At 40.5% G+C, this 21,076-nt stretch overlaps 2 protein-coding genes across 4 annotated transcripts in view; one reads left to right on the forward strand and one right to left on the reverse strand.

Moving 5' to 3' along the window:
* LOC119719328 (ceramide kinase-like protein) overlaps nt 1-5,376 on the reverse strand; it is a 20,682-nt gene extending 15,306 nt beyond the window's left edge. The window contains exons 1-2 of one of the 2 annotated variants that reach the window (XM_038188740.1): nt 4,156-5,376; nt 1,016-1,252 (exon numbers count right to left, since the gene is read on the reverse strand). In XM_038188740.1, coding sequence (XP_038044668.1) covers nt 1,016-1,252; nt 4,156-4,381 — 463 coding nt within the window. In that variant the 5' untranslated portion in view covers nt 4,382-5,376. Of the gene's footprint in view, nt 1-1,015; nt 1,256-4,155 lie in introns of both variants that reach the window. The other variant, XM_038188739.1, reaches the window with a different exon arrangement.
* Nucleotides 1,256-20,482, forward strand: LOC119719329 (sugar transporter SWEET1-like). Of its 2 annotated transcripts, none has more exons than XM_038188742.1 (7): nt 1,256-1,275; nt 14,592-14,840; nt 15,161-15,238; nt 15,652-15,775; nt 16,888-17,049; nt 19,421-19,540; nt 20,000-20,482. In XM_038188742.1, exons 2-7 carry the CDS (start codon nt 14,767-14,769, stop codon nt 20,111-20,113), a joined length of 672 nt encoding a protein of 223 aa, XP_038044670.1. In that variant the 5' UTR covers nt 1,256-1,275; nt 14,592-14,766; the 3' UTR covers nt 20,114-20,482. The 2 variants fall into 2 exon arrangements, with proteins under 2 accessions (XP_038044670.1, XP_038044669.1); XM_038188741.1 differs by lacking the exon at nt 1,256-1,275 and adding an exon at nt 11,993-12,121.
* The last annotated feature ends 594 nt before the right edge of the window (nt 20,483-21,076 follow it).

Raw genomic sequence — 21,076 nt, forward strand, 5'->3', positions numbered from 1 at the left:
TTTTCCTACTTAACACTGCACAGTATACAGGAGTCGCAGTCGAGAATGCAATAATGTAAAAGCATCGACCTGTTTGTAATGAACACGTTCCATAATATGTGTGTCATGCCGCCAACTACCTTGAGAAATGCCTGTGTTAACGAGCGGTCAGGCAATATATTGGCAAGGGTATAATTGAAAATGGTTAGCATAATGCGTATTATTGTGTACAAGGTCCGAGTACGTGTTAGAAACCAATAATAATTGTAGGCTATCGTAACATTCTTTCATGCGTGGTTTATATTATCTATAGTCTCTGGAGGGGTTCAATAAAAACAAATAATATCTCCCTCACTGCGCTGCTACTATATTTGACGTGCAATAATACGCAGTGATCATGTAGCTATGTGTAATCTACACAACCCACGCAAAAGGTCCATTAAACTGTAAGAAAGGTAGTTCATTTACGGAAAATTGAGATACAACCTTGGACATCATCTAGTTTGGTTTTGGAGTAACAAAAGTCCGACGTGACAATTCCACCGGTCGGCACTGGTTTGGTCGCTGAAAATTTAAAAGGGTTATGAATGGCTGCGGTAAACAGGCTTTTAGCGTCGATCTTCGCATTGACTAATTGACACATTTGAACTCGTTATCTATTGTTCGTTGGAAAATAATAAAAACTTAAGTAAAGGGACAAGTCTTCTTCACTTACATTTGTGGCTTTGTAAGGACGAAATTCATAAGGTCAGGGGCATAAGCATTGTTTCCCTTTCATTTTTTGTTCTTGCTATAACGGTACCTTCACAATAAATACTTCGGTCATGAGTTACCGAATAAGATTTGCCAAATTGAAACATGAAACTTGGTAGGGTTGTAGATGATCTTCCTTTCAATCAATCATTTCACCCGCTGACGTCCGAAGGGTTAATATCAAATAGTTGAATAGTAAATTTTTAACTCGCAATCAAGTGGATTTCCACTATATTGTATTTTTTTTTTTACGTAAGTAGCAATAAATCAATCAATCAATGACCTTTTAGTGCCGAGTCTATGGCGCCCCTCCACTTCTGACAGTTGTCCTCATTGGTGGAGCGCAGCGTGATCCGTTCATCCGTCAGCACGTTGGGGTCCTTCTTGCTGGGCGTGGCCACGTGCAGGGTCACGCCCTCCGGGTACCCGCGATTCTTTCCTGGTTTCTGGACTCTCTTGATGCTGACGGCGTACACGTCGTGCAGGGAGACTGTCGACTCGTGTATACTGCGCCTACTGCCTGCTGGAAACCATTTGAAATAGGTAAGTTTGCATGTCATAATTTTGTCCATATCAAGCCATTTTAACCTTTGACTTTTTCTTAACAATTGACCGCCACTTTGGATGGGCGGCTATCGGTAGTTAAAGGGATAATAGGGAGGTTTCGCAAGCGAACGGATACGCTTACACTTACGCTTAGCTATCCGTATCCGTTTTTTACTTACGTGTAGCGAGCGAGATATGCGTGTCGTCTGCACGTTTAGCGGATAGTGAGTGGCGTATGACGTCATACGTGCAGACGACACGCATATCTCGCTCGCTACACGTAAGTAAAAAACGGATACGGACAGCTAAACGTAAGTGTAAGCGTATCCGTTCGCTTGCGAAACCTCCCTATCATGTCCTGAATGCGCCCAATTGGGCTACAAAATGCATTTTAAACGAAATGATGTTAATTGAGAGAAGTAGAATATAAACGTTGGGTGCTAGTCGTGAATCCTGCCGCACGTTTCACATTTATGTATTGGTGCTGTGTGTAGTGTGGGTCACACACACAACGTGCATGTACAGTACATTGAATGGACACGGCTGGAAATGCGTATGCATATGCCGCACAATGTCCGCCGTGTCAGAAGTTTCTTTGCTCAGGAACAGTGCGTCATTAGGTTAGTTTCCTTTCAACCAGACCTTTGAAATACAGGATATAAGTAAACGATTCAAAGCATAAACTATCAAGGATTTATTCAGCCTTGTTTTAAAGAGCAAGTATCTTCATTTGTGCTAGTGATATTTAATTACAGTATAGGCCTACAACTAATGGTCATTGGTGTTGTTTGTTAGGTTTTGCGTGTTTCTTTTTTTGGGGGGGGGGATACTGTACATTATTTAGTTTTAGAGAGATGGCTGTTCAGCCCCTGACATATGAATTGCCGTGAAATTGTGCATGGTGCGGCAATTCTACCGTGGATCTGGGATTAATCCCTCACGGTCCGTGTTTGAAGTCTTTCACTCGACAAGCCACCAAGTCTTATCAAATCCTCTTTGACGCACGCATCTCATTGTCACTGCTGCAATTAGTAGATTGAAAATAACTTTGTCCTTGAAGACGAAAATACACTTGGATGAGAGAAAGAATGGATTTCAGAAGAATGTATTTGCTTATTCTGGATTGACATTTTTTAAAGATTACTTTCATTTCTTTCGTCACGGGTCGCTTAAGTGTCCACTTAATTAAAATAATCTTTTGCGTCTTACTTCAAACCAATTCATTCACTTTTGCAGAAGGTCTGATAAAGTGCGTTGACAAAGTCATTTCGTTTGAATTAAATATTAAAAGCTCCGTTTTGAATTTTGGTACCAAGTATTCCCGGTTAGGCCCTACCTAAAAGTTCCTTGCCAATTTCAGGAACAAGTTTGCTCTTTCTGTGCGAATCTGAAACATGTTGGTAGATACTGAAGATTTAATGGCACAAATAGAAGATGCAATCCTTTACATCAAACAGTAAAATTTATATTGTGGTCACTTCATTCGTTATTCACTTTTATATTGAACCTTGCGTTACACAAACATCACATAAATTAAATAGCTACCTGACGACCTGTGTCTAAACACACACACACACCAAAACCTGGTAGCCACGAGAGGCTAATTAAAAAATAATCGGAGGTCAAACATTACGAAAATCCATAAAGCTAACAGTACAGTGGGACTATACAGACGACAATATTGCTTTGAACAAGGGCGAGCATATTACACGGCTCTGCTGCGCTGTTGACTCATACGCGCGTTTATTTACCGGTCAACTAATAAATGTTTCACAGACGGAATCGAAACCCGGTCCAAGGGTCGATCCTGGGACGATTGTTATTATCCATTGCCGTGGAAACCATTACTCCAATCGGTTGATGAAGATAAAGATAAAGCTAGTGTTAGGCGACAGCTAGTGTTTTGCGGTACAGATGTAGATATTTGTCATCTATTTTGATGTTTCGTTGATAGCATTTTTTTGAGGGTATTTAATGTTGTCAGTTTGTCTATATTTCATTTTCATATTGTCTGCAGGACATTTGCATGGGGCGCGCCCAGACACGACAACAAAACACTGGTTATCATTTATAGTATGGGATGTAATCCACGAATACGTTCGTGATATTATTTAAGCATAATTATAGGCTATAATTCGTCATAAGTAAATTATAGCTATCTTAGTGAGATGAAGTAGATTAAGGACACATTTCAATGTCTCCCTAATATCACAATTCCTATTTAGAGGCGAAATTGTAATGTCGCAACTAGGCTAGATCGATTGTTCGTGGTCCAAAACTTAATGTACCAAATTCGTGTGGGAAGGACAAGGTAATATGGGGGTCAGGGGTCATGAAGCTTTGAAATTCCTGTGCACAACCCTATGGGAATGTCTCCCGAAGGTACCATTTTCGGTAATATATATTTAGATATGTTCAAAATACTACACTGTTGCCAACTGAATACCAACTGAACCTAAAAGATGTGCTAAAGTTTAAGGAAAGCCTGGAAATAGATCCTAAAATACTTCCACGGGTTGTTTGTATATTAGTATATCGGTTGGTGCTGCTTACATTACAATGCACATGCCACCATTGGGCCCTACGGTGGTTATTCGCCGGGCACAGCTTCAATTCCCGGCACGGGCGTCATGTAGATTGTAGGCAATGCCCACCTACAATCTTAATTTACCCACGGGCTCCCAAAAGTCCCCATAAATGATATATTTGTCTGTTCCTCCCACATTTCTGTCCTTGTCTCCTCAAGAAAACTTTAGCTGTGTGAATATTACGATACTGTAGCCTGGCTGTGGACAAATCTATTTTTTTCCTCTTAACTGTTGCACAATAATTGTCACCAAATTATCACCCAGATTCTACTCTCTGCTCATTACTTACCACTTTGTCTCGTCGGTAAGATAAGACTCCAGCCGATGCGATCCTTCTCCAGCACCACGTCGTAGTGTTTCCTCTTGATGTCGAAGATCCCTCTCAGTGGGAGTGTCGGAGGGGTAGCATCATCCCCCGAAGGACTAAGGTGAACTCTGTCACCGTGCGCGCCTCTCAAGTTCACGGGGGATGCCGAGGCGATATCATGGTTGGCCGTCCACGCCGACTTCGCCATCGTCCCGGAAATAAAATCTTGGAGCTTCGTTCAAAACCCACTACTTATACTTGGATTGCACTCCCCATACACGCTGCGAACACCAAGAAAAGCTTATCACAAAGCAATTTATTGAGACAAGCCAATCACATCGAAGTCTCTGAAAGCCTTGAAGTCAAGTGCGACTTTGAATACTGAAAGACCTTGTTGACAAGATTTTGGTAAACCCAAATGCAGATTACCCGCAGACTTGCTTCTCACAAGCATTTACCAATACAATTTAACCAGCCGGCCATTAAACGGTTAACTAGTCCGGGAAAATATTCGTCAGAGCGATGAGATGGAAAATTATCACCCGTAGATACTCCGACCGAGAGTGTTTCTAATCGCGGTGGATCGCTTCGTTCACGGCGCTAGATACACACACGGGCACAGACAGTCCTACATCCTGTATGCGATCGGGCGAACACTTTGAGCGTCGTGCTCGCATCACATCCGCTCTTCCCATCATCCCTGCGGCATTTTGCCATTTATCCGTAATCACACTGTGCTTCCCCATCAAAGTGTTTTTAAAAGAAAACGCGTAGCTGATGATTGACTTGAGTGAGATGAGGTCTCGTAAATTGCCCGCGTTCTCCTTACGAAATGCAGACGATGCGAAATACTCGTCGAGAATAAATCATTCTCGGTGTTGGGCTACGCGGATTTTCACAAGCCGCCTCGTAATAGAAATGCTGCCATCGTTTTGCTGCCACTGATGTATACTGCAACAATAATCTGTGGATGGTTTCGCAATCTATAAAGCGAGCGCGCAAACCACGTGCGCATCACCACCAGAGAACTCGCCCCATCTACCGCGTCGCAACCTCGTCAGCTCGCGGGCAAATCAGTGGGCGCGCGATGGATAATTTTCCGAGACTGGAGAGGACCAAATCTGGCTTGAACAGCATCGCGGCAGGTCCCTAGAGTAGAGGCAGTTGGACGGCCGGATTCAATAACTATCCGCGTCACTTGCATATAATCTGATCACAGTGAAGGTCCTCATGTTGGGAGAGGACTGATCTAACCATGGTCTAACGACAGGCTTCTGGCTGAACGCTCAGCGAGCGAGACGAGATTTGAATTTCCCTCTCGGAAAAAATATATTAAAGGGACGGCAGGGTATAGAATTCAGATACCATGGTTAGATGGCCTTTTAAAGAGATTTAAAGGTATTTTCTAGTGGAGTTATCTGGCGGTCAGAACGAGGTATACGAGATTTGAATTTCCTCTCGAAAATATAACACTATCATTGCGATACACTGCAAACCGACTATTAAAATGTGTCCTGTTTTTCGCCTCATGTTTTGTAACAGCCTGGTTTCCGCGACTAACTATTAGCCGAAGCTGAGAGCATAAAACCTTTCAACGGCTTTCTGATCCATGAAAATGAAAGTTAGTAGCGCATCTAGAGGAGGGGGTTGACCTCCCCCCCCCCCCCCCCGTTCGGCCGTTAAACTAATTTTATGAAACTAGCAAAATGGAGCCCAAAATAATAAATATAATGCTAAAGTTCCTAAATTTATTCTTGAATTGTCTTATAATGCAAGAGAAATCATCGTACATTTAAATTATCGGGGGGGGGAGATGCCCCCGGACCCCCCCCCCCCCCCGGCCCATGCCTTCAGACCCCCCCCCCCCCCTCCCCCAGCAGGCCCCTGAAAGGCAACAACTCCCCAGCTCGCGGAGAAAGCGAAGGGCAACGACGGTAGAAGACCTACCATGACCGGGGAGAAGGGACGTCAGAGACGGTGTGCAACCGAAGGGCAGGCCGTCACATTCCGAATGCCCCTCGGGCTGGCTAATTACAGCACGCCGTACTTCACCTCAGGTGTCTGTGATGAGACAGTAATTAGACAACTCGCTGTGATATTGTCTCAACATCGCAGACTTTCATTAATTCCGTCGGATTGTTAATGTCCTACTGAGCAGGACATTAACAACCTGTCATTCAGAGACAGCGAGGTCTCAGCACGGCCAAAAGAAGGCCTTCGCTTGCACTTGAAGAGTTTATTTCGTCGAAATTGAACGCTGCGAAACCTATGCGGACAATGACATCTTGAGTACATTTTAGTGACCATGTCACCGTGATGTAACACCTGCTGTCGTCAAACAGGCAAAACGACCATCCAAAGTATCTTTCTCATGGTACCTCCCCACATTGTATAATTAAAATTAGCATAACTAGTTTTAAAATACCTATAATTTTGATTGATATCGATGGAATTCAGATTAGATAAATTTACTGTCATTGAGTCGGCATCCCATTAAATTTGTAAGATAATGGTCCAGGCAGTCTTATTGTATATGAGATTTAAAAAAAAATGTTGACAATGACTCTTGTATTTTTACAACTGCTGAAACTGTCATTTCTGTGAGGAATTTTTAAAGGATGTTCAAAACCATCTGGTATCATCTTCTCTGCTGTGAACTGAACTTCATAACGCATCCAGCATCGTGGTTGATTAGGGAGCCAAAGCAATTATGATAATGCTAACGGAGGGCGCCCAGGATTCCTGCTCGCGTTTTAATCAATTGGAACATTGGAACAGTTTCCCAGGAAAGACCCATTCCCGAGTTGATAATGTTGCCGGGGAAAATAAACCACGAGAACCTCTCATGTAATGACGCTGCCGCGATCTGCTAATGCTGTCATTTAAATTCATACCACGACGCGGCAATTTAGGCAGAGTGTGTCTCACGCTCGCCAATCGGCATTCACTCGGACGTTTTAAAGCGGGATCTTGCTCCTATATAAAGCCGAGTCGTGATTCTACTGAGCTACCTTCGAGTGTTGTTATCATGTTGACATGAGCAACAATCATCATATTTTTTGTGGGTGACGCCAATGGCGATGTCCCCTCCCCAAATAATTTTTCCCAGTACACTGGTATTATATATCTAAGATGTTGCATTCTGTTACCTTTTTACGTTCATTCAACAGTATACTGCGGGAGTGTAAAATGCGCACATGCACGTGTATATTATGCATACATGTTTGAACAGCGCCCCCAAGAGTGAGATCCACCCCAACCCCGGTTTTCGACTTTTGCAAACTGCTGTTTGTAATCCCCCCGCCCCCGCCCCCCAATATTGGCAAGAAATTGCCGTTCCTGGTTGTTGACATGCTGCCCTAACAGTCCAACAAAAATTGTTGCATAACTTACACCACAAGATATATCTAACTTCTTATCCAACATGTCAGTAGATACCAATGATTGAAATGGCACTACTGGCGTCAAATATATCGGTTTTGCAGTGTACACTTATTGTACAGTCGCATTTTGCCACTAGAAAACGGCAAAACGTGCACATTGTCACGTACAGCACATATACCAATATTACCTTTTGTCAACTGTCTATCCTACTCTGTTCTCCTCTAAATAAAGTAGGTACATGTACTTCGATTAAATGGCGGTGGGATTTTCAAGCGGCTCCACCATTTGGTTTACGGCATGTACAGCACGTCAACGGCTCACATTATGCAACCATGTGCACGCACGCTTAAAATAAAATCATCAAAATAAATGGGAGATTGTGATCGGTTTGAGCGTGTGGGAACACGCGAGAGATGAGTCTGTCTGACAAGATGGGGATGAGCGGCTTTAGTCTGCGCCGTGTCGTTGCCATAGCAACGCATCATCCAGACAACACAAGCACTCCCACTAGACACATAGGGTTGTTGTCTATGATGTCATAACTGCTTAATGGTTCTCTTGAAGCGATGTGATGGTGTGCACGCGCGTGGGCAACATTCAAAGTGCAACAGCAAGTCAACCATGTTTAAGGCTAGTCTCGAGTTCAAGGCGGCTGGATGAGTGGTACATTGGATTATGTGGCAAAGCGTAGGTGTGGTTTACATAAAGCTTGCGAGTTTAGCCTGATAGTCTTGACTCTCTGGGCTGTTACATAGGTACAAAGTAGAGAGATTGTGCTGAATGGTATTCACTCCCATATTGTTTACATGGGCTCTACATAGTGATCGCAAATTGTGACTAACACGGTGACTTACATTCAGACATTGAATAACATGAATGAAATACAAACCGAAAAAGTGCAACATTGTCTGCATAGTCATAAAATTGAATTTGCTTTATAAGATACATCTGTAAAGGGAAAAACCCTTTATTGAATTATGTGAATTGACGCAGGGGAAGTGAATATTCATAAACTCCTAAGTTGTCAACTGTGCCGTTATATGCACGCTCTTCACTCGTTCATCCAAACAAGAGTGGTTTAGAGAAACCTAATTAAGTTTGCAGAGAGCTGTCAAACAAGACTTGACAACGTGATATGCCCGTTGGGTACCCTGAGGCATTTTCAGTGGCTCGTGTCACGCCATCAAAGGAGACCCGACTCGATAATACCCGCTAACGCATGGGGTTTAGGAATAAAGAGGCCAGTAGGTCACTCAATATCCAGAAAGCGGGTCGTGATATTACTGCACGGCTCCGCAGCAATATCCGTTGATTTGTGCCAAGAGAAAAACAGACTTCAATTTGGAACTGGTGAATTTAGAAATTCCCTGAGTTGGCGTTGCGGTTTTCGCTTATATTGGTTCGATAGACCTAAAGGAGCAGTGCTGTTACTGCGAGGAAGTCTACTGTGGTACAATGAGATTATCAGTAAATTTTTTATCCAGCATAAAATTTGGGCATTTTTAAGAAATCGTTTTAATGGACCTTTGATGTATTAGCTTAAGAGACTGTTAGTTGTACGTGTACGCCAAATTCAAACGTCTATCACCTTTGTTAATGCATATCGACGATTAACGATCCCCATTTTAAGTAAGATTTGAGGCTTTGCATGGTGGAGATACTAAATAATGAAAGGTTTGCGCAAACACCATGTGCGAATAATTTCTCAACTAAGAGAATGGTTCTGAAAAGAACCAGAGGTATAAACTCGACGTTCCGGTCAGTATGCTCTGACCGTCTTCAGGAGAGTGAAGACGGTCAGAGCATACTGACCGGAACGTCGAGTTTATACCTCTGGTTCTTTTCAGAACCATTCTCTTAGTTGAGAAATTATTCGCACATGGTGTTTCCGCAAACCTTTCATTATTTGATCCCCATTTTATCATAGTCCAGACCACCTTTTACAAATTAAAGGAGTAAATATCGAATCCATTAAAAGGAGTAAATATCGAATCCATTAACTCAAAAGTGATTTGGCGACAATATCATCAAACCAACAGAAGGCTTCTAGCGTATTCAATGAGCTCAGATATCTTGTTATTGAACCTGGACTTTGGTTTCAGACGCAATAACACGAGAAAGTGGGACACTGTGTAATGAATCATGACTCAGTTGAAGTGACGCGATCTTTATGGTCTCTGGATAATGGCCTGAGCTGAAATCAAAGACGTACAAAATCAGTTCGTGCCATTTTTCTCATCTGTCTCTTTTTCTTTTCTTTTTTACTATAGCAACAAGACCTCAACGTTTGAACTCCACACATTAGGTTTTTTTTATGATGATTGACTTTCATGTTTGCTTGATGGCGGGCTATTAAATCAAAGCTCCATAGTTTTGTCATTTTTGGGTCATAGCTTTGATACTGGATCATAATGCCTCATTGCATTTCTGAGGTTACATTTTTTTTCTACGTAGTGATGACGTCATTTTCTGCTCCCTTTGGAAATATTGAGACTGCATGACTTGTGACAGTAATGTTCTTGTCCCTTGCATCGCCTTTTGACTTTAAAAAGTAGTGCCTTTGGCATGGATTGTTCGGGTACCAAATGTTACCACTTTCATTTTAAAGGGAATGTACATCATTGGCTAGTGCCGTAATTTTCAGAATGAACTATTTGAGGGGTTAGTATAATAGATCAGATATTGTTACACTGACATGTTTGAAGTTTGTGTTCGAAAATGCTGGAAAAACCAAGAAAAACAAAAATGTTCAAGTAGTCTGGCTCCCTGACTCCACTAAAGATGAAATGGATCAATTTATAGATGCCGGAAAATTGTAAGGTAAGGGAACCAGTCTAGCTGGCCTGCACCCGTTCATGAACATGTAACCAATAGCAAACACAATTTGGACTGGGAAAAAATGGTAAATTTGGAGCAGTATATAGTTGAAAAATAGTTAGGTTTTTCCAACGGTGGTCGGTCGACCACCGTTGGAAATTTAAACAAAAATACCACTTTTCTTGAAAATGACTTCACACCAGGTGCCATAATTTTACAGGATGATTTAGACTGTCATTTACCAACATTCTAGTAACGTCTTTCGTAAAAATTTGTTAGTTTTGTTTTTCGATGTTTGGGAATGTTGTATATTCTCTTCAATTTGTTTCAGACTCCATATGTTGCAATACGGGATCAGTTGGAAAGCTACGCGATTTGAACGCTGCAAAGAAATAGAAAATAAATTGACAATGTTTCAAACAATTTTTTGTTGGCAGGGGTTTGGCTTCTCAAGTTGAGGAAATGGAGTTTTTGTAGATTGCATAGTCGAAGAGTGTTTGGGGTACTGGGCCGGTCAATGAATTACTGTGGGGAGGGGGGGGGGTTGAGTATGCCACGCTCCCTGTGGCTCCCCTAGCTCCATGATGTATAGACTCAACTGCAGTTGTACGTCACAACAGATGGACGATGTTGATGCGGCTTCTCAAAGTCTCAATCAACATAAACACAATTCCCGAATGAAAAATAAAATCGCTTCACGGAATGATTGCAGTACAAACACTCGACTCCAACGCCAACTGGCGCACCATCCCGGCCACACGCATCAAATCAAAGTGTTTACACTTACGGCTGGGAGAGAAACAAATTACCATAGCGGCCAAGTGCCGAAATGATTCCCTTCTCGTAAATCATGCGGTTTGATGGGAAACCGCCAAGTGCCGAGGATTTGGCAGACTTTCTGTCTTTCTGTTTGTCATTTTGCCGCGCCGTGATGCTGGCTAATTATTTGCTCATAGTTGAAGTGTCTGGTGGAAATTTATTACAGCTTGACTGCGTCAGTGGCGGTCGACTTGATATTTTCAAGTTGATTTGAAGATGTTTTGAATTTTGATAAACATTTAGAGTGTTTTTTTACCGTTTACTTTTGATTAATGATGTAAATGGCGTAAATGCAGAAGGAAAACAAATTTGGCTTAATATTAAAAAAAAAACTTGGCGAAACAAAATTTTAGAATAGCTCTTTTTCATATCAAAGATTACTCGGTTGTACTCGGTTAGTCAAAGAATGAGATGCAAGAAGCTGAGTTTAAATCCCGGAAGAGCATGATAATTAAGTCACCAAAGAGCGTCTTAATTATCACCTGTCTTTTTTTTTGCACGTTCTGTGTGAGAAGTCAATTAAGGGACACCGCAGTTATTGCTCCAGCAAACATGATCAATTGACTATGATCCCTTCTTTATATTTATAGAGCGTATATATATCACTAGATCCGCTTTTATTACCTAGTTATAGTTTCTGTCTTTCTTTCTTTTTTCTTTTTTTTTGGAGGGATATGATTTTTTATGGTGTCAGGGACGGTAATGGTAATCGATTATTCACCTTCATTTCCCGCGGGTAACTTTATTATAGCGCCACCAAGCAGCTCCAGTGAGCGGCTAGCTATGTTTAACTCCAGAAATCGTGTCTATTGAGGGCGCCCTGGTTTTGTCACGTCGATTTGACTCAAATTACATTCACAAATCACAATACCAGAATACGCATGCAAACTCATGCAGTTTTTGCTTACGTGTTCAATCCTGCATACTGGTAGGTTGTAATTTGTCAGTGTATTGAAATTCATTTGCGGTAATTTTGAAGTACAGAAGTTCTGAAACTCTTGAGAATTTCCCCTGCCTCCGAGACAGTCGAACAGTGCAGTGTCAATCACTCAATGTCATGACTGTCAACATGGAGCAAGGAAAACGGATGTGCTGTGCATGCAGCATATGTCGGGGCCTCAGGCATGTCAGGTGTATGTGCAGCTGTGTCACAATGACAATTACAATCGCTGCTTGTCAAATAACGGTCATGACGATTCGTAACGAGTACAACATGGTAGTGTCTGTGGCTAGCTGTAGTGTAGGCCAATGATATAGCCCCATATAATATAAATGTGGCCAATTTACTGGACTACCTTCGTAAATAAAGGCCACACTTGAAGTTGAAACATGCACCCTAAAAATTAGAACTAATTAATAGAAGTAGAGTTTTGTCCAATTTTGATTTTCACATTTGGACTATTAATTATTTGTATTTTATTTTCGCTTTAAAAAGCATGCTCACAGTCACACTCTTTATAGCCATAGAAAAGAAATCCGGTATTTTTCAGATGTCTGTTTTTTTCGTGTAATTTCGTGTTGGAATTTAGATATGCAAACATGTGCAGATGAACCTGGAAATTACACGAAAAATAGACGTCTGAAAAATGCAGGACTACTTTTCTATGGCTATAAAGAGGGTGAGTATGCTTTTTAGTTCTTAGCGTAAATAAAATACAAATAAAGTCCAAATGTGAAAATCAAAATTTGACAAAATTCTATATTTTCACGTGCGTGTTCCAAATGTGGCCTTTATTTGCAGAGGTAGTCCAGTAAGTTTGCTATATGGGCTAGGCCTACGACTACGCGTAAAGGGCCTATACAAATGTGCACTGTAGTCAGGTCTTGATTGCAAATATGAGTGATTGAAAGGTTGTTGATATTACACACAAACATGACAAACCTATGCATCAGTTAATCTGGGCATATGTTCAGTAGGTTCGGAAATTTGTAAGTTTAAACCATGAATTTTAGCAATTTGGGAAGTTGGGAAAACATGCAATAGATCGGGGTGGACTGACATTAGGTTGCAACATTCATTCCGTTACCATTTCAGCACTCCAGCAATTTTAATCGGTTGCTATGTTACCATTTGGCACTCGAGACTCGCATGACTCAAGAACCATTGAGTTTCAAGAACATACATTGTGGATCTGGCTAGATCTGTGAACGTGGCCATACACATAGCCACGCTCCGTGTACATCTCTGGAATTTTCAAAAGATTTCTACAGAAGATGTTAGTATGGGCTCCATTTTTCCCTCGAATTTCTTTGGAATGATAGATCATATGGCCACTGGAAGTTCGTGGATGTAAGTACTGAACATGCAGTGCCCGTTAAATTTCGAGACTGTTAAAGGGAAGATACAACATTTACAAACATCAAACAACGAAATGATCAATTCTCACAAAATACCTTACTGAAATGTTAGGGATTGACAGTCTTAAAGCATCCTGTAAAATTGTGGCTACTGGTGTGCTGACAAGTTCAAGAAAAACTATATTTTTCCAACGCTGGTCGGTCGACCAGCGTTGGAGAAAATTGGCTTTTTTTAAATTGCTCCTAATTTTTCATATTTAGTTATTCCGCATTTTCTTTGCAATTGATTACACACCTGTGAAGAGGTACAAGCCTGCTAGACTGATTCGTTGACCTTGCAATTCCCCAAAGTCTTTACATTTCTCCATTTTATCTTAAGTGGGGTCAGGGAACTAGACTACAAGAACATGTTTAATTTTCTTGGTTTTTCCAGCATGTACAAGCCCAAAACATGAAACAAGTCAGTTTGAAAAAATATTTGCTATAACATACTAATCCTCCAAATCCATATATTTCTGAAAATTACAGCAAAGCAAATGTTGTATATTCCCTTTAAGTGGAAGGTCTCCAACCGGGATTTCGAACACGTCGAAAGTCCAGAGAATATAAACAAGCCGTGGCTATGTACATTTGTACGTAGCCACGTTCATGGGTCTAGGGTCTGGCATGTCTGGGATCTAGATAAGCCAATGTAAAAATTCCCTATGTCTGCGCCCACGTATAGAACTAAATGAAATGTGTCAGTTTTTGCAAAAGTAAACGGTGGCAATGCAAACAATTAAAAAATTCAAGTTTAGACTCATCACCTTTCTAGTGCAGTGTATGAACTTTGGAAGACTGTCTATGGACAAATGCTTGACTGACCCATTTTTGTGTGTCTATGTGTTTGTATTGATTGCTTTGTTATTGTGCAATTTATTGTCTCACTATTAAGTCATAAATATGAGGAAAAATGTGCTTGATGATTTCTGATGTGATTTTTTTTTGCACATACACTATGGAAAAACAACGTTGCAATTGAAGCATTCATGTTCAGTGTACATGTGCGTGCAAAAATTATTACTAAATCGTCTGAAATTAACTAATCTTTTGCACCGTAGACACTTTTTTCGACTGCTTCCTTGGATAAACTAAGACGATGTCATCTGGATTGTGACATCACATCTGAAGATTGTGTTTTTGAATAACATCAACATGCATCGCCAATTCATCTTGTAACATCGACCTATCCAATTGTTCGAAGTGAACCACTGTTAGCAGTCAATACATGTAACTATGGCCCTCGAGGCAAAAGATGCTATGTCCGTCGTGGCAACGTTGTCTACTATTGCACTCCTCCTAACGGGAATGTAAGTACTTTACAACTTTTCAAAGTTTCTCAAAAGTTCTTTTGAAAAATTCTTAACACAGATCATACACTCTTGTTTTACCATACTCCCAAGGACAATGCTTTGTGTTTTCTTTCGTCCCTGTAATAGAACACTCTCCAATAGATTAAGCACACAACCCTACCACAGAGGACCGTTTTGAACAAAAGACCCAACTCCCGAGGACTGAAAGGATCTGTTGTTCTCCCTTTGTGTGTCTGTCCTCAGGGGTTATGTAGAACAAGTACACAAAGCTTTGAATGTGTGACAGTCGCAATATTTTTTCTGTCTTTTCTTTCCAGACAAATTTGTATGAAGGTTCGGAGGCAAGGGAACACCAACAACGTCTCCATGTTTCCATTTCTGGCTTCAGACGTTAGGTAAAACATCTCTCACGATTTCTTGGATTCCCCTCTTCCTCAGACCCCCTCCGTCTCCCAGCCCCTCCCCTCCCCCTCCCCTCCCCCTCCCCCCCCCCCCCCCCCCGACCCCTTTCAATCACCACCCCACCCATGCCCAGTATTCAAAAAGAAGTATACAGTCGAGTCTCGTTAATACAAACTCGTTCGGACCTAGCCAAATTGTTTGTTATATCAGAATTTTGTATTAAGAGGAACATCAGTCCCATTCATTGTGCACATAAATGCACAGTCGGGACTAAGGCTTTATGTTTGTTATAACCAGAATTTTGTATAAACAGAGTTTGTACTAACAAGATTCAACTGTATTTGAGTTGGGACCTTCGATGATGTTTTACAAAAGTACCTTTTTGTGGTTTTTTTTTATGTTGCAGTTGTATTATATGGCTGAAGTACGGCATTCTCAAAGAGGACAACGCGCTGATTATCGTCAACACCGCTGGAGTCATTCTTCAGTCAATTTATATTTTTATCTACTATCTCCATGAATTTGAAAAAGTGAGTCACAAATTCTAGAGCTCCCGTCCAAATCCTGCACAATGCAACAGCCGTGTGGACAATCTTGCAGATCTGGACAGAGAGTAGGGAAACCAGTCACCTTTTTGTTTTGTTTCTGAATGAAGTTCTTAATGCCGTCTGAAGGCTTTGCATGTCTGTTTGGTAATTTACCTAGATGCAGATAGATATAGCAGATTGCATTTGGGACACTCCAAGTGTTTTGGCGTTGAGATAGATGTTGCCAATTTTGTTCCTCTATTTTGTCCATCCTAACTTCATAAGAAATTGTTGCGTGGATCTATTTTAATTGTGCCCAAAATATGCTGTCAAATTGACAAGCCAAGGCTCACAATGCAAAGTCACTGTTTCACACGGAGGACCTTTTCCTGTTTAAAGATATAGTCCATCATTTGTAATTTGTGCATTCTGTTCGTTTGAAGCAACAAAAGTGTTCAAAATCTAATGAAGGATACTAAACAACTAACCTGATGAAGTTTCAGCTAAGCTTCAGCTGTATATTCCAAGAAAAAGCAGCATTCTAGGATCTCAATTTCAAACAAAAGTTACTGAATCATGTTTTGAATTGTTCTGAATTGCAGCTGTACGCGACGTCGCGCACTGATCCGACGAATTATAGCAACCGCGCGCACGTGTGCGTCGTGCCAATGCTTGCGCGCTGCGCCGAATAACAAAACGAACTATTAATTTAAAATTTCCTACAGTGCGTCTTAAGACGCACCGTTGGAAAGGCCTTCTTTTGTTGATTACTTCAAAATGATAGCTTGCCAGAAAGATTAATTTCACAGGGAGTTTAGTCCACTTACTATCTTTCAACCAAGTATGTTTTTCAACAATAATACGCCAGTTACTTTTTGGATGGCTGCAAATGATGGACTATAGTTTTAATCTTTACAACACAAAATAGAAGCACTGAGGACCTCATTGGTGCGAATTAGAAACTGTTTAACTAAAAAAAGAGACTTCAAGCCACGAAGTTAATTCTGTTATCCACATCTGTTGTTTTACTAAATTGAGCAACAAGGATACCTTCAACATAATTCAGTTGACTCCAAACTTGCAATATCTACATTTGTATTTCTCTATGTCCACAGGTTTCAATACACAAAAAGCTGTTGTACGCCGGTGTATTTATTTTCCCTGTCCTGTCCTACGTCAAGTTCTACGTGGATGACGTGGGAACGGCCCTGGGCCAGCTAGGTCTAATTGGCTGTTTCTGCTCCGTCATCATGTATGGATCTCCTCTTAGCACATTGGTGAGTTCGCCAGGAAATTTCTGACATCATTTGTGATCTTAGTAAGAAAAAAGAAGAGGAAATATTGAAATGGAATATTATACTAAGTTAAGGAGAATGCACGAGAAAGTATGGATCGTAATTTAAGAATTCACGAGGCGCTTTCGTGCCAAGTGAATTCGTAAATTAGGAATCCACACTTGCGAGTGTATTCTTCGACTTAAACCATTGCGTCAAAAGAAGTATTGTCATTAACATTAACAGTCCAGTGAGTGGAGATGAAAAGACTTGCATATCTCGTGTCGAGTTGTGGCCATTAATTAGGTTAATTTGCAAGGGAGTTTTTCGAGGCTCTATACGTAATCAAGCATTGTGGTGTGTTTAGCATGTGTATCGCCACACCCGTACAACCAAGTCATTTTGTGTGTAGGTTCCTTACGTCAACATGGATAGTTCAGACGACGATTTCTTTCTGACTCAAAGTAGTTTTTGCAGTGACAGCGGAGAATCTGACAGTGAAGATGCATTGGTAATTTTCGGAAAGCAAATTTTCACACAGACGGTCCTATTTAGGCTCATTATGGAGAACAATTGTCAGACAACATGTTCAAAGTGTGGATTCGTAATTCCAAATCCACACTTTACTAAAGATTCGTCGTTCCGAATCCACACTTTGTGACCAGTGCAACAGATTTGTAGTTCCGAATCCACACTTTTAACGATAGTGTGACGTCATAGCAATGGTTTAAAGACCTAAGGAGACAAGTAAATCAGAGCATTTCAAATCAAATTAGGTTTTGCCCTTCAGAGCATTTCACTTCAATCCTAACTACTAAATCAATAAAAAAGAATACTTCAATGACACCTTTTCAAAATTTCCCTTGCTTTTCTAAGCCTTCCACTTTGGTACGGAACTGTTCTGTCTACGTGTTGCATGTAATCCTTATTTCATTGATTTATTGATTGGTCAATGATTATCCGTGGCAGCGCGTGCAATTCCGAGCGAACCTGTTGTAAGGGGACCATATAAACATGAGAGTTTCTTTGTGATTCATATTTAATTTTCAATGGCTAAATATTGATAAAATGTCTAATCTTGGAAATTTGACATCATGTGACTTAAGTCCTCGCCATTATGAAAAGGGAAACTTAAAGGGAATGTACAACATTTGCTTTGCTGCAATTTTCAGAAATAAATGGATTTGGAGGATTAGTATGTTATAGAAAATATTGTTAAACTGACTAGCTTCACGTTTTGGGCTTGTAGATACTGGAAAAACCAAGAAAACCTATCGTGTTCTTGTAGTCTGGTTCCCTGACCCCACTTAAGATGAAACAGAGCAATTAATACACTTTGGGGAATTGTAAGGTCGGAGAATCAGTCTAGCAGGCTTGTACCCCTTCACAGGTTTGTAATCAATTGCAAAGAAAAGTCAAAATGACTAAATAGGAAAAATTAGGAACAGTTTTTGAAAAATGCCAGTTTTCTCCAACGCTGGTCAGCCGACCAGCGTTGGAAAAATACACTTTTTCTTGCAAATGTCAGCACACCAGGAGCCACAATTTTAAAGGATGTTTTAGACTTTCAGTCCGTCCCTAACAATTCAGTTGGGTATTTCGTGATGATTTGATCATTTTGTTTTTTGATGTTTGCAGATGTTGTATCTTCCCTTTAAGAACTATGAATATTTGTTAATGTTCCCTATAAGATCTCAGTCAAAAAAGGGTGTTTTTTTTTCAGCCGAGAGCACTAGAAAAGATTTATTAAAATTCTGTCTCAAGTTTTGATCAGTGACTGAAAAAGAAAAACCCAGTATTTCATGTATACTTACTTTTGTTCCAGAACCTTCTTTAGATTTGTCTTTTTTTCCATTTTGGTAAACCTTTCACCATAGAGTTTCTGGAAAGCAGCTGTTCTGTCTTGAAAGTTTTTGGATCAAAAGTAATTTCATTTTCAGGGGATAACACAAAGTTAGTTAGGCCAAAAAAAAAAAGTCTCCGGTTTCTGGTATGGAGCTTGCCCCAAAATTGGTGCGGCGACGCGGCTTTTTTTTTTTTTTTTACCTGATTTTTTTGCTTCAAATGTCGGCTGATGACTGCAAATGGTGCCGGACTAAACTTAGTACAAATAGGCCTATATGGGATTGGGAGTCCAGAGAGGCCACATAAAGCTTATTCTCGACCATAACCCCACCTAAAAACACGTTAAAATTGTGCAGCAGCAGAATTCCAGTCAAACCAGTGAGTTTGGCGGTTTTGAGACATCATCTTTCATTGAAAAAAAACTTTTTCATTTTGCCGACGCGCATGGCTACGGCGACGCGCGCGCATACCAGAAACCGGAGACTTTTGTTTTTTGGCCTTATCAATCTTTTTTCCGCTATCATTTCAGGCGGACGTAATCCGAACCCAAAGCACAGCCTCCATGGCCTTCCCGTTATGCCTAGCCAACTTCCTGGTGGCTGCTGAGTGGGCTGTCTACGGTCACATCATCATGGATAATTTTGTCAAGGTGAGTTGACCAGAATGATTCAATTTTTTGGAAAAAATGTTGCAACCTGATGCCACTTCAGCGGTTGTGTACAAAGTCTACGAAGAGTCGAGAAAATTGTCTAAGTATTTCCTAACAAAATTGGAAATGTTTCTCAGTCCCAGATTCATGTCTGATCATCATTTTTGCAATGACTGACCTTCATTGAAATGATATATGAAGAAAAAAGTGGCATCAGGTTGCAACATTTTTTCCTTTTTTTGTTCCCCTCTGTTTTTGCATAAGAAAATTGTTTTTTCAATTAAACACATTCCAAGTTCCATGAAAGCCAAAAAAATGTTGAGAGGAAGTCAGAATACTTTTTTTTTTAATGCAGAAATCTCGTTATTCCCACAACTTCAATATCAATGCCAATTGGCGATATTTTTGTTGTCTTTATTTCCTCCATAGTTAACATTCCCTTGTTTGTTTTTTTCACAGGTGCCCAACATCATTGGTGCCCTGCTCGGTTTCATCCAGCTAATGTTATTCTATTGCTACTCAGGCTCACCAGGTGCAGGGAACCAGGCGGCGGGACAGGTCAGAAATGTATGACAAAACCAGAGACGAAAATCACTGGTAACCGAACTATTATATCTGTGGAGAGTTTTGTCAATTTCTTACAAGGTTCAGACTTGACCATAGACATTTTAACATACAAACTATGTTGTTCTATATTTGTTAAACTCTGACGTACATGTACGTCATATTCATTGTACTGATATTTTTCTTTATATTTTTCTGACTATAGTAGCATTAGTCTAAAGACACTACCTGTTATTTTGCTGAAAATATATTTTACCAGAACTGCAAAATCACAATAATTGAAATTATGAATATGGAGTTTTTCGGATGATTGATTTGTAGTCTTTGAGAATTAATATTTGAACAAGAAATCAGTGCAGTTATATGAAAATTACCTGATTACGAGAGGAAACCCACAACATTCCACCAAGTCTCTCAAGAACAGTTTTTAATTTAATTTTATTTTCTAGTCCCAAGTTTTGTTTGAAGTAAAAGAAACACCCCTTGTTTTCAGCTTTTGGTCATCATGATGTCATTTTGTAACTGAAATTTGGCAGGTCACATTAAACTTTTGTAAATAATCATAGTTTTTAAGCAAAATGCAGTTTATTGTACAGTCTGAAAATATAACTATTAGCCAAAAATATATCTTGGAAGTCTACATATTTTGCAACAGACTGAAAGATCTTGTTTGAGTTAGTATTTCTGCCTGTCAATTGAACAGTGCACATTGACCAATTAAATCATGACTTTTTGTCAGGTGACCACGATAAACCAATCAAAATTAGTCACAAACCAAAGGTGGGCGGGGCTTATGGCCGAATCAAGAATGGTCCAAAGAAGGATTTTGTGTCAGAAACTCGAGTATTCATGCATTTAAATTGTGTACAAGGGTCACAGTTCAAAAGGTCAATGCAGGGGGGGGGGGTGCCTTGGATTAAGCCCCTCTCTTCCCCAAACCATTCCTAGCAAGGAATTCCGATGCAAAACAGG

The sequence above is a fragment of the Patiria miniata genome, unplaced genomic scaffold (genome assembly GCF_015706575.1).
Source record: "Patiria miniata isolate m_02_andy unplaced genomic scaffold, ASM1570657v1 HiC_scaffold_8, whole genome shotgun sequence".
Lineage (NCBI taxonomy): Eukaryota > Metazoa > Echinodermata > Asteroidea > Valvatida > Asterinidae > Patiria > Patiria miniata.

Coding starts and splice junctions, on each gene's coding strand:
- LOC119719329 (XM_038188742.1), top strand. CDS start 14,767: ATGGCCCTCGAGGCAAAAGATGCTATGTCCGTCGTGGCAACGTTGTCT. Junction 14,841..15,160: donor GCACTCCTCCTAACGGGAAT/GTAAGTACTTTA, acceptor TTTTCTTTCCAG/ACAAATTTGTATGAAGGTTC. Junction 15,239..15,651: donor TTTCTGGCTTCAGACGTTAG/GTAAAACATCTC, acceptor TTTATGTTGCAG/TTGTATTATATGGCTGAAGT.